The sequence below is a fragment of the Perissodus microlepis genome, chromosome 7 (genome assembly GCF_051167445.1).
Source record: "Perissodus microlepis isolate ML-2025 ecotype Zambia chromosome 7, ASM5116744v1, whole genome shotgun sequence".
In the NCBI taxonomy this organism is placed as follows: Eukaryota; Metazoa; Chordata; class Actinopteri; order Cichliformes; family Cichlidae; genus Perissodus; species Perissodus microlepis.
This window is the reverse complement of record NC_140467.1, coordinates 13,449,366-13,461,466: the sequence shown is the minus strand read 5'-3', so window position 1 is coordinate 13,461,466 and position 12,101 is coordinate 13,449,366. Positions and strand designations below refer to the sequence as shown.

At 39.4% G+C, this 12,101-nt stretch overlaps 2 protein-coding genes across 2 annotated transcripts; one reads left to right on the top strand and one right to left on the bottom strand.

Annotated features, from left to right (window-relative positions):
• Positions 1-52: 52 nt before the first annotated feature.
• On the top strand, positions 53-7,671 carry ighmbp2 (immunoglobulin mu DNA binding protein 2). Its single transcript, XM_084933552.1, has 16 exons — positions 53-183; positions 1,420-1,502; positions 1,727-1,896; positions 2,321-2,516; positions 2,609-2,706; positions 2,819-2,982; positions 3,080-3,280; positions 3,363-3,504; positions 3,591-3,765; positions 4,530-4,712; positions 4,806-4,924; positions 5,019-5,113; positions 5,820-5,943; positions 6,068-6,877; positions 6,973-7,172; positions 7,302-7,671. Exons 2-16 carry the CDS (start codon positions 1,426-1,428, stop codon positions 7,497-7,499), a joined length of 2,952 nt encoding a protein of 983 aa, XP_084789678.1. The 5' UTR covers positions 53-183; positions 1,420-1,425; the 3' UTR covers positions 7,500-7,671.
• A 79-nt stretch (positions 7,672-7,750) lies between these two features.
• LOC146382711 (zinc-binding protein A33-like) lies at positions 7,751-11,678 on the bottom strand. The gene is made up of 6 exons (XM_084933557.1): positions 11,344-11,678; positions 10,939-11,034; positions 10,566-10,796; positions 8,598-8,611; positions 8,399-8,547; positions 7,751-8,317 (listed from the first exon to the last, which is right to left on the bottom strand). Exons 1-6 carry the CDS (start codon positions 11,500-11,502, stop codon positions 7,770-7,772), a joined length of 1,197 nt encoding a protein of 398 aa, XP_084789683.1. The 5' UTR covers positions 11,503-11,678; the 3' UTR covers positions 7,751-7,769.
• Positions 11,679-12,101: the final 423 nt, after the last annotated feature.

Below are 12,101 nucleotides of genomic sequence, written 5' to 3'. Positions count from 1 at the left end.
CCGAGCCTATAGGTGGCAGTGTGTCGAGTTTGTCAACCAGTAAAACACAAACAAGGAAGAGAACAGGAACCAAACAAATCCACCTGAGTAATGACAGAGAGGGTGTTACATTTCCAAGTTATTTTACATGATTAACTAACGTTAAATTTGGCTTTTCCGTCTTTAGGTTTCAGGCGCTAACAGGTGAGTGCAGTTCTCGCTTGCTAACTGCTCGTAAAGTAAAATGACCGTGGCTGTGATGTTAGCATTTAGCTTTAACATGTTTGTGCGTTGAAACGATTTACCTATACCCTGCTTCTTTTTTAAGGGTTATTTTCATCTATAATAACTAAGAGTGGGTCCTAGTGCTTTTTATTTTACAGCTTTTTTTAAATTTTACAGTTTTTCCTTTGTTGTTTTTGTCGTTTTCCCCAAATTAAAAATAAAATAAATACAGTAGTGGGTGTACAGGCTAGTAGATTCAGTTTCGGACGAATTATTTAGGAGAAGTACAGAAAAAGTACAAAAATATTTAAATATGGTTAAGACCAATTTAACCTGTGTCGTCATCATCATCATCATCATCACAATAATAATAATAATAATAATAATAATAATAATAATAATAATACTACATTTTATTTGAAAGCGCCTTTCAGAACACTCAAGGACACTGTACACAGCAGAACAATAAAAGCAAGCAGTTTACACAATCATAAAAGCACAAGACATAAAACAAATTTAAAATAGCAGAGTGGAGAGGTTATGTGGGATAAGCTATTTTGAACAAGTGAGTTTTGAGTTGGGACTTAAAGAGAGAGAAGGGAGTGATATTTCTTAAATCAGGAGGTAGGGAATTCCAGAGTCGAGGAGCAGAGCAGCTGAAAGCCCTGCTCCCCATGGTGGCAAGACGGGGAGAGGGGACAGAGAGAGAGAAAGAGAAGAAGAAGATCTAAGACACCGAGATGGGGTGGTGATCTGAACCAGATCAGAGAGATATGCAGGAGAGAGATGATGAATAGCCTTAGATGTGTACAAGAGTATTTTGAAATTGATACGATATCTGACTGGGAGCCAATGAAGCTGCTGCAGCTTAGTAGTAGTATGATCATGAATAACTATTATTGCTTTGCATATTTTGTTTGTTATTTGTTTGAGTTTTTTTGTAGAACATTAAATCAATTCTTTGTAACACAGAGAAAAGGTGTATAGAAATAAAACTGTAAAAAAGTTAAACAGAAGGTAGAAGAAGCATGAACGTTGGAAGCAAAACTATACTTTAGTATTAAAGTGGATGAAATGTCAATTTAACTAATCCATAAATCACAAAATTAAGATTATTTATCAATCTTTGCACATTATAAATATTATAGCATGTAGAGATGTTTTTCTAAAAATCAGATGATGTGCTAGAAACATCTTGTTCTGTTACCATTTCAGTGAGTAATGGCCTTGGAAAAGTTTGTGTCCAAGACACTCGAGCTTCTGCAGGAGGAGCGGGAGGCTGAGATAGAGGAGACCAGGTATGTAATGTGACATCTGCACTGTCAAACGGTCACACTGCAGAATTTAGTTTGCTGAACTGTGCGACATAAAGATGTTTTTATTATTTGTATTTAAATTGTTAAGGTGTGGTTTTAAAAAATGGATTTGTTTCTAAACACAGAGATTTCTCCTGAAAATAATCTAAAACCAAATGTTGTTATCAACAGTTGTCACTCGTGATTGCCCTTTTTTGTGCCCCCAGGGTATGGCAGGAGAACATTTCTCTCAAGGATCTTCAAAACAAAGGTGTTTGCCTGCTGAAACTGCAGATAGGAAGTCAGTCCACAGGCCTCTACGGCCGCACAGTCGTCATCTTGGTGCCAAGAAAGCATCTTGGGTTCTCATCTCTGCCAAGCAACAGCTTCGGACCTGGTGAGATTGACGTCTGTTTTTACTTTATGAGGCAGAGTGTTCAGCTTTGAGGCCCTTTTCCTTTTAAGATTAGGCTTAAAATTTTCTTTTTTGATAAAGCTTATAGTTAAGGCTGGATCAGGTGACCATGAATCCTCACTTAGTTATCCTGTAACAAGACTAGGCTCTCTTCAACACCAACAAGTCGCAGCAGATGGCTGCCCCTTCCTGAGCCTGGTTCTATCAGAGGTGTCTTCCTATTAAAAGCTTTTCTTTCCCACTTTTGTCAAGTGCTTGCTCATAGGGGGTTGTCTCTCCATTATTATAGAGTTTTACCTCACAATGTAAAGCACCTTTAGAAATGGTTGTTCTGATTTGCACTATATAAATAAAATGTAATTAAATTATCTTTATATTACAGTGAGGTATGTGTCTGTCTTTGCAGGTGATATAGTTGGCTTGTATGACACTACTGGATGCACTGCAGCCTCACAGATCAGTACTGGGATTGTGACAAGGGTTGGCCAAGCATCTATAAGTGTGGCCTTTGATGATTTAAAGGATGGCCACAGTTTTGATTCAGATGCTCTTTACAACCTTTTAAAGTTAGCAAATGACGTCACTTACAAACGAATGAAACGGTGAGGAATATCTGTAACCAAAAATACCTCGGTGCATGTGAATCAGATTTAGTACACCTTTGAAACTTAACCCATGGGGTTTCTGCTTGCAGTGCTTTGAATACATTAAATGGATACAACAATGGACCAGCTTCCAATTTAATAAGTGTCCTCTTTGGAGACACAAAACCTACTTCTCAGTCACAACCAAGTGAGTAAATATTAGCTCCTGTTTTAATTTAATGATTGTTTAGAAATCTAAGTTTCCATATGCATATATAACATTCAGCGCATTGGTGTTTGCCTCTGTTTTGTTTCATCAGATAAGGTTGAATTCTTTAACTCAAACTTGGATGACTCCCAAAGAGAAGCTGTATCCTTCGCTCTGTCACAGAGAGAGCTTGCAGTGATTCATGGGCCTCCGGGCACTGGGAAGACCACCACTGTGGTGGAAATCATCCTGCAAGCTGTCAAACAGGGGCAAAAGGTGCAAAAATGTGAATTTGTTAGTGTATAAAGAAGAATGTTATCAATGCCACAACTCTAGTCTAGACAGGATCACTTTGGCTCTTGTGACTGTGCAGGTCCTGTGCTGTGCTCCTTCAAATGTGGCGGTGGATAATTTAGTGGAGAGGTTAGCCCAGTGCAAAGCCAAGGTCCTGAGGCTGGGTCATCCGGCCAGGCTACTGGAGTCCATACAGAAACATTCACTGGATGCCATCCTGGCTCAGAGTGACAACGCAAACATCATCGCTGAGATCCGGAAGGACATTGATAAAGCATTTGTGAGTATTATAGTGTGGTGTCCCGCTAACATGTCATTTTAGTGCCGTCTCAAATGATTTGTGATGTTGTGATTGTTCCAAGACGGGAATGAAAAAGGAGAAAGGAGAACGGGGGAACATGAAACGAGAAATAGGAGAGCTGAGAAAAGAGCTGAAAAGCAGAGAGGCAGCAGCCATCGCCCAGATCCTTAAAAGTGCCGACGTTGTGTTATCAACCAACACAGGTGAGTAATGGCCCGATGACAGTGTCATTCAGATGCTGGAGTAATGATGAAAGGTAATCGGAGAGCGCTTGTCTGCGTGTGTGCAGGTGCCTGCGATGACGGGCCGCTGAAGTTCCTGCCAGCTGAACATTTTGACTGGGTGGTGATAGACGAGTGTGCTCAGGCACTGGAGAGCAGCTGCTGGATTGCTCTGCTTAGAGTGCGCAAGTGCATCCTGGCTGGAGACTACAAGCAGTTACCACCTACCATTAAATCACAAATGTAAAAAATTCAAGTTTGGGTTTTTTATGCATTCATAATATTCAGCATTTGATATCTATACCGTTGTGACTTTTTTCCCTCAAGTCCCAGAAGTTTTTAACCTTAAAATACACAATGTAGCATTTATTTGTTGCCAGTATGTAAATGAATTGTAACATAACCTGAATAATGAGACCTTCACCGCCTGCTTTTATTAAGCCTCTGGAGTTAAAAGTGGAGGACAAAATCCAAAGGATGTCACTAGAAATAGTTTTTAGAATTTTAATTTTTCCTTTAAAAAGCACTTTTGACACATTTTCTGAAGCATTCAGATTTCTGATTATAAAAACAACAAGCTTGGTTAAAGGATAGGTTACATAGTTTTCCAGTCTGTTGCTTTTAAAAACACAGAAACAGGTTTTTCTAGCTCTAATCAGCTCTTATGTGTGCACTGGTGGTTCAGAGATCCCATCCTAATGCACTTTTAATCCCAGTATCAAATCAGTTATAGAAAGAAGTCATCGATGCTCCATCCATTTTTTTCCACTTTTCCAATTCAGGGTTGTGCAGGGCGGTAACCTATTCCAGTTGTCACAGGGCGAGAGGCAGAGTACAGCAGGGATCTCTCCTGGTATTCTGGCTTTCTCCCACAGTCCAAAGATGTGCAGTTAGTGGGGGTGGGTTAAATGGGTATTCTAAATTGGCCATTGATGAGTGAATGAGGCTGGTTTTCAGGAATTAAAATGTAAATCTGTAAAATTTTTATGTTGTTCTGTTGCATACAGGGCTGCATCAAAAGGCTTATCTCTGAGTCTTATGGAGAGACTTATCCAGATGTACGGGGACTCGGTGGTTCGTATGCTGACAGTTCAGTACCGCATGAACAGTGCCATTATGCAGTGGGCCTCCAAGGAGATGTACCATGGAAGACTGACCGCTCACAGCTCTGTGGAGGGACATTTACTGAAGTGAGACTCAATGTATTATTTTAAAGCATCTCATATTTGTGTTCTGGTGACGGATGAATCTTTGGATTCATTTAAAAATGTTGCTCAAAACAGAGATCTAGTAGGAGTCGCATGCGTTGAAGAGACCAGCACGCCCCTGCTTCTTATTGACACAGCAGGGTGTGGTCTGAGTGAAATGGAGGTCGCAGATGAGCAGTCCAAAGGCAACACAGGTTATTCTTTTTTAATTTTAGCTTGTAAACAAGCAATCTATGTTTACTGCTTGTGTGGTATGACAGTTTAACAGCGTGTGATGTGTTTCCTCAGGTGAGGTCGACATCGTCGATCTGCACATAAAAGCTCTGACTGAAGCTGGAGTTAAAGCTAAAGACATAGCTGTTATTGCTCCATACAATCTACAAGTAAGTCAGAGAAATAAGACTGGCAGCACCGAAAATAACTGATTGGTTTCAAAATTCCAGGGAGAATTATTAAAAAATTTCCTGAAGGTCAGATCATCATAGCACAGTGATTAGGGAAATGCAACAAGGATGTAAAGACTAGTATAACGAATAACTTTCTCCTAGGAGTAATTAAGTAACTTAATGCATTACTTTAAAGAAAAGTGATATGTGTATTACATTACTTAAAAAAAAAAAATGCCCCCAACACTGATCACAACAAAGAGGAGAAATACCTCCAACATGCACAAACATTTGACCACAGCGTGCAATAAATTTGCATGCATGTATGTAAAAACATCTTTTCCTTTGATAAAAATAAACACCCAAAGCTTTATCATTTAAATGGTACATGGTAAACACACTGGTACTTATATAATGCCGTTCTACTTAATTTTGAGCACTCAAAGCCCTTTCTAAGTCTCATTCAGCCAATCACACACATTCATACAGTTCTTTTATCTAACATTCACACACTCACACTGCAATTGGTGGCAACTCGGGCTTCGGTATCTTGCCCAAGGATACTTCGACACAGGTGGACCCATCAATCCACCGACCTTCTAATTGGTAGACATTCTGTTATACCACTTAAACCACAGCTGCCAAGGAAAATGGATACAACAGTGCTGTTTTGAATATAACAACCGTTTTTCTCTCCGTACAGGTCGATCTTCTACGTCAGAAACTTTCTGCAAAGCATCCAGAGCTCGAAATAAAATCAGTGGATGGATTTCAGGGCAGGGAAAAAGAGGCTGTCGTGTTGTCGTTAGTTCGATCCAACAGAAAAGGTCATTCATGGCATTCCTTTTAATTCTGTCACAGAATTGTAGATGTTTGCTGCATTAAACATAAACAACAGTTTATCTTTCTACTCACAATTTTTTTTTTTCCCACTGATTCCATTTATTTTAGGTGAAGTTGGATTTCTAGCAGAGGACAGAAGGATAAATGTTGCCGTTACGCGTGCAAGACGACACATCGCTGTCGTGTGTGACACTCAAACCGTTCAGAATCACGGTTTTCTGAAATCCCTGATTGATCACATGACTGAGTTTGGTGAGGTCAGAACAGCGTTCGAGTACATTCAAGACATCGTACCACAAAACTACACCCGTGACCACAAAGATGCGAAAACAGCCTCTTCCAGCACCTCCACATCTACCAAACACAAGGTCAAGGATCAGCCCTCCAGTAAAGCAAAGCCAGGACAGAAAAAATCTGCTGGTAGCAGCAGCAAGGAAAATGCAGCTGGTTCAGAGAAGCAAACAAAGTCTAGCACATCAGCAGAGCAAGAGCAGAGTAAGGGCAGACGCGCTGAGATCAGAGAGCAGGTGGAAAGGTTTACGAAGGACTTAAACCAGAGTGAGCTGCAGTTTCCGTCATCATTTAACTCTCATGACCGGCTGCTGGTCCATGAGATCGCTGAGGAGCTGGGCCTCATTCATGAGAGCAAAGGGGAGGGAAGTGAGAGGTGTATCACTGTCTCCAGACCCCCAGTGTCAAAACCAGCCAAAGAAGAAGCACGAGCAGCAACGGAAGAGGAAGAGGAAACGATCCCAGATTCAAAAAGTGAGCCATCGTCTCAACCCCCCTTGGACCTGAAAAGTTTACATTTAGAGAGGATGAAGAGGGAGCAGAATAAAAGGGAGGAAAATGCTCAACAAAAAAAGCAACAGAACAACATTCATCCAGCTCAAGGCCACTCATCAAAAAAAGCAAAAGGTTTGCATCAGAAGTGTCTAAACAAAGCATTTAAAGGTGTTTTCTTACCCATCAGCTTTCTAACAGTTTAACTCTGCATCATGTTTCAACCCCAGGAAAAAATCGAACCAAGGCAGGGGCCTGCGACATCGCTGCTGCCTCTGCTCCAGATGACGACTTCGACACACTCATCAGTAGTGTCATGAAGGCCGACAGTGTTTGTAGTTTTGTCAAGTGCAAAGCATCTGTGCTAACACTCGGGCAGCTCTGCCTGTTCTGTAACAGGCAGTATTGTCTCAGTCATCATATACCAGAGGTAAGAGGCACGCCTCAACTGAGTAGTATGTTTGACGTGTAAGTTAACAGGTAACACCTGCCAAGCATCTGTGGAATTTATGTGTCTTTTACGTGAAAGTCTGATTGATGTCTTGCAAATACTTTTCAGGTTCACGGCTGTGGAGATAAAGCCAAGTCTCATGCTCGAATGAGGATAAGTAAAGAGGGTGTTCTTTATGCTGGGAGTGGGAAGAAAGACATATCTATGGACCACAATAAGAAGGCCTATCTGCAAAGAAAATTAGACTCTAAGCTAAAAGACATGGCATCACAGAGGAAGCCAAAAAACAAAGAGAAGGATGGTTAATGCCACCACTTGACACTAAATTTAAATAAATCTAAAGACTTTGTTCTGAGAAAGCTAAAAGAGTGTTTGAAATTGTTTATTTTCTTGCTCTTTGGACCTCAGTTTGATACAGTAAAGTACAATTTCCTGCTGAAAAACTCTTATTTAAATAAATAATTTTAATTACAAAACATTTTCATTGTGTTTCAGTCACAATATTTATTGCATACATTACTAGTGCTGTTATGACACGTAATGGAGCCTGTCTTTTAACTCTACAGAAATGGGAAGCTATTCTACTTTCACTTTGATTATCTGGGGACAGATTGTCAATGGACTCACGGTTTGCACATCCTTACACAATCCGGGGGAAAAGTAGGAGAAAACCTTCTCAGTAAATTTGTCTTTGAATGTGTGGATCTTTGTAGAATCTGCAGCATTGATGAAAACGACTTTTCCCTTCTCATAGTCCAGCTCTACTGTAATCCTGTTGGGCTTCTCCTTCATTGGGAGCTTGGAGCGAGGTGTGGTCTGTGCCCACAGTGAGTCTCCATTGCTCAAGCCAATTACCCAGAAACCCTCAGCAGGGCTGAGGAAGATGGTATTCTTTCTTTGGATGGAGTCTAGAGCCACTCCGATGTACCAGTCTTTGCCTTGGCCCACATCTACAGTCCAGCTGTGCTTTCCAGATGTAAAACCAGTGGCTCCCAGCACAGACAAGCTGACAAGGCGTTCAGGATTGTTGGGTAGGAGCTTCTTGCTGCTGTATTGCACACAGGACAGTTCTTCAGAGAACTTTAAGTTGAAATGGGCTGTGTTTGGATCCAAAACAACAGGAACTGGAAACCGTAAAATTCAGTTAGTTGAAAATATGATAGATTTAGAGTAAACTTTAGAGTAAAAAAATTTTTTTAACCCACCACATCTGACAATGTCTTCCACCTTCTTCCAAATGTGAAAACTAAGTGATCCCAGATGCTTTGCAGAGTTTATCAGGATATCTCTGATGACCTCTGGCTCTCCAATTTTCCACTGAAGCCTGAAACATGTTAAGTTGTTACAGCATTCTCTCATAGAAAGGATCAATGCTGATTTTAGCAGATAGTGGGTTATGCTTACATTTTCTTTGTCTTCTTGTAATTCCTTAAGTTGAAGAGAGAATGTGAAAGAGAGTACATTATGAAATCATGTGTGAAATAGAGTTGCACATCTGGAAACGGCTGAAAGTATTAAACCTGTACAGTAATTCAAAGACACACATATGCGCACTACCATTCAAAAGTTTCAGTTTTGTATTGCAATTCAAGTCGTTCAACTCCAATGAATAGCTTGAAATGGTACAAAGGTAAGCGGTGAACTGCCAGAGGCAAAAAAAAGATAAGGTTACCCAAAACTGAAAAATAATGTACAATTTAAATTTATACAAAAAGGCCTTTTTTTTTCTTTCTTTTTTTTAGGAAACACAAAATGGTTTAACAATTTAAAGCTGTTCTGAGTAATAGAGGTTGATCAAGCCTTGAGAGTTGGTGCTGTTATTTCCTACAAGTGTTCCAACTTTTCTGGATTACTTACAACCCCCTCTGTCTGTGAGCAGACCATGTGAGCTAACTATGGCATCAGAATAAAACAAAGAGGCTTGCCTGGGCCATGAAACACCACTGCCATCGAGTAGGCAAAAAGGATGGTTCCACAGTGTTTGGCATCAACTGTCAAACATGGAGGAAGAAGTGTTATGGTCTGCATTCATTCATAGTTCCTTCCAAAACATGCAAACCTCCTGTACCGCATGCACTTATGCACTCCCGTACCACAATGTTGGATTTTGAACTGAATGCTGATAACACACTGCAAAGTCTCCCTCATCTTTAGCCTGGAGGACAGAGCATCCACGATTATCAACAAGAACGTCTAATTTGGACTCGCTGAACACTTTACCACTTTGAAACAGTTCATTTCAAAGGAGTCTTGGTCCACAAGACACAAAGGTACTTCTGCACTGTTCAAATATGGCTTCCTCCTTGCATCATCGCGCACATAAGCAGCCAAAATGAAGCAAATCAGAAGTGCCAAAACTGTAATTGCCAACTAAACTAGGTTTAAAAGTTCAAATTATGAGCTCTACACCAGGAAAAAAAACCTGTTATTTATGCGTTATGTAGTGTTAAAACAGGTACAATGCTGTGAAAAAGTATTTGCCCATTCCTGAGTTCTTTTTCTTTTTTTGGATTTCTCAACAAGATGAAGGTAACAAAGAAAGATTTGAGGCTCCAAAACAGGACACAAACTAATGGATCCATGGACACTGTAAGAGATGGACGTAGCGATTTTGTAACCGGATGCAGTGAGTCGGTGCAGGTCTGACTGTCAAACCATACGCTCATTGACTAACAACTTGTCAATCACAAACTGATACTTCCTTTCTGACAAACAGTATAACCAAGATGTATGAAATGAACTCCTTTTTAAAATTTAATATGACCCTAAATATGTAACTGAGACCATGAACTCAACAGGAAAGTGTTAACAGTGGTAAAGGTAGAAAATTATATTTCTATAGACTTCAATGGGTCCAGAAGTCTTTTTGCAATCACAGGGATCACCCCCTGGTGGCCATTAAAAAGAACGCAGACACATTGAAGTCGGCCCCACTTGTCAGACGCTACATGTGTCTTTAAAACTGACCATACTGATTAACCAATACAGCATACTAACATTTTACATCCAGACTATGGAAAATAGGTCTGTGAGAAATGCTTGTCTGACATTTTATGTTTTACTTCCAAGTTTGAATCCAAGAAATCCAAGAAATCTAAGAAATACGAAATTTCAAATTTAATAAATAAAGTTGGTAAACATTTTGTGCAAAATATGATTTTGGTTAATATTCAGTAATTTTCTTGTTTGCATGTATACTAACTAAATACTTTTAATTTTACTGTTTTGTATGCTGTGTGTTATAGTGATGTTCATTATCAACCTGGGCGTCCTGTTTAGCCATTTTCACTGTTTACTTGACTGTTTTTAGGACAAATAACTTAGAAGTTAATATAAATAAAAACAGCTTGTAAATAATGATAGTAAATGTACCTGTAGAAGCTGTATATCCTGTGCTTTGAGAGCTGTTTCAATATCATTGATGGTGGAGGAGAGTGTGTTGATCTGCTCTTCAATGTTTTCCAGCTTCTTACATATGATTTGAGTCTTAGTTTCCTCCTCCTGTTTCAGTGCCTGCAATCTGGTGTTTTCCTCCTCCTTAAGGAACTGGTGGAGCTTCTTAAACTCTTCCTTGATTCCTGTCTCCGTTTCACATGCCTGCGTCTGTAATTTTAAAGAATGTGGGGTTTTTTTAAGCTAGTAAATGGAAGGAATGTTTGTCATGCTGGGGATTTTTTCGTCAGAAGCAACATTAAAAAGTCCCACTAAGAGTCAGCATTGTTTCACGAAACACAAAACCCTTTACCTGGATATAGGTTTTTATTTCCTCCCATTGTTCCTTTGTGTTGATTAGTACTTTGAGTTTTTTCTTTAAGGACTCGAGGCTGGCTGAGATTTCTGTCTGAAATGTACGAAGAAGAATTTTAAAATATAGCATTTCTGTGTAGTTCCTGATAATCAGTTTTCTTTGTGGTTTTGTTTAATATCACATCGAATTAAAATTGTTAATTATTTGAGTCATATTGGGTGCACTCATTTCACTATTTTCTTACATTTTACAGACATAAGAATAATGAGAATTCGTGGAACAAATGACACATTACGTGATGATGGAAGTCATTAATTAAAGATCTGTTTCTTACATTGTGATGTAAGTCTACCAACAACTTCACCCCAGTATTCGTTTTTTTAAATGTATATTTTTACGTACCTTTTTCTGTTCAGCTGCTTCGTCTACTGGGCAGCAGACATGGACTTTGTGCTCTTTCGATTGTTGGCAGACAAGACAGACAAGCTCTTCATCATTGTGACAAAAACTATTCCGCTTCTGGTTGTGGAGAAAACATTTGTCTTGATTAGTGGTGGACATAACTGAGATCCTTTCTGTTTCCAGTTAAATAATCACACTCTGCAAACAGTGGTGCACTTCCCTAAAGGTTCAGGTGTTTCTGTCAAATGATGTTCTTTGATTCAGGTATTGTGACAGTAGGTGGTACAACTGGAAACATTTACAGCTTCCTGTAGAAGTTGGCCAACTAGTATAACTGGGTAATCATGCAAGTCATCCAGACATAACCAAAGATGATATAGATGCAGAAGTTGACTAATGTCCTCAATACATGCTTAAAAATGGGGAAAAAAAAGTTCTCAGAAACTTTACGTTCATTTCCTTTGTTTTAATAATGTGCCTGTTCTGTTTATGAGTTTAAAATCATGAATGAGAAATGGCTGAATTAATCTTACTGATGTATCAGCTACTGATAACCATTGCAGCTCCTGTTCCGATTATTTATCTTGATCCCCATTCCATCTACTGACTGCAAAAATATAGAACCTGCACCATGAACATGGCTGCTTTATAATAACCTAATAAACAATTTTAACAAGTTTATATAAAAATGTATTTCTAAATATTGAGCATACAGGCACCCTTGTGACAACACTCTGACTCCCAGACAAACATGGCCC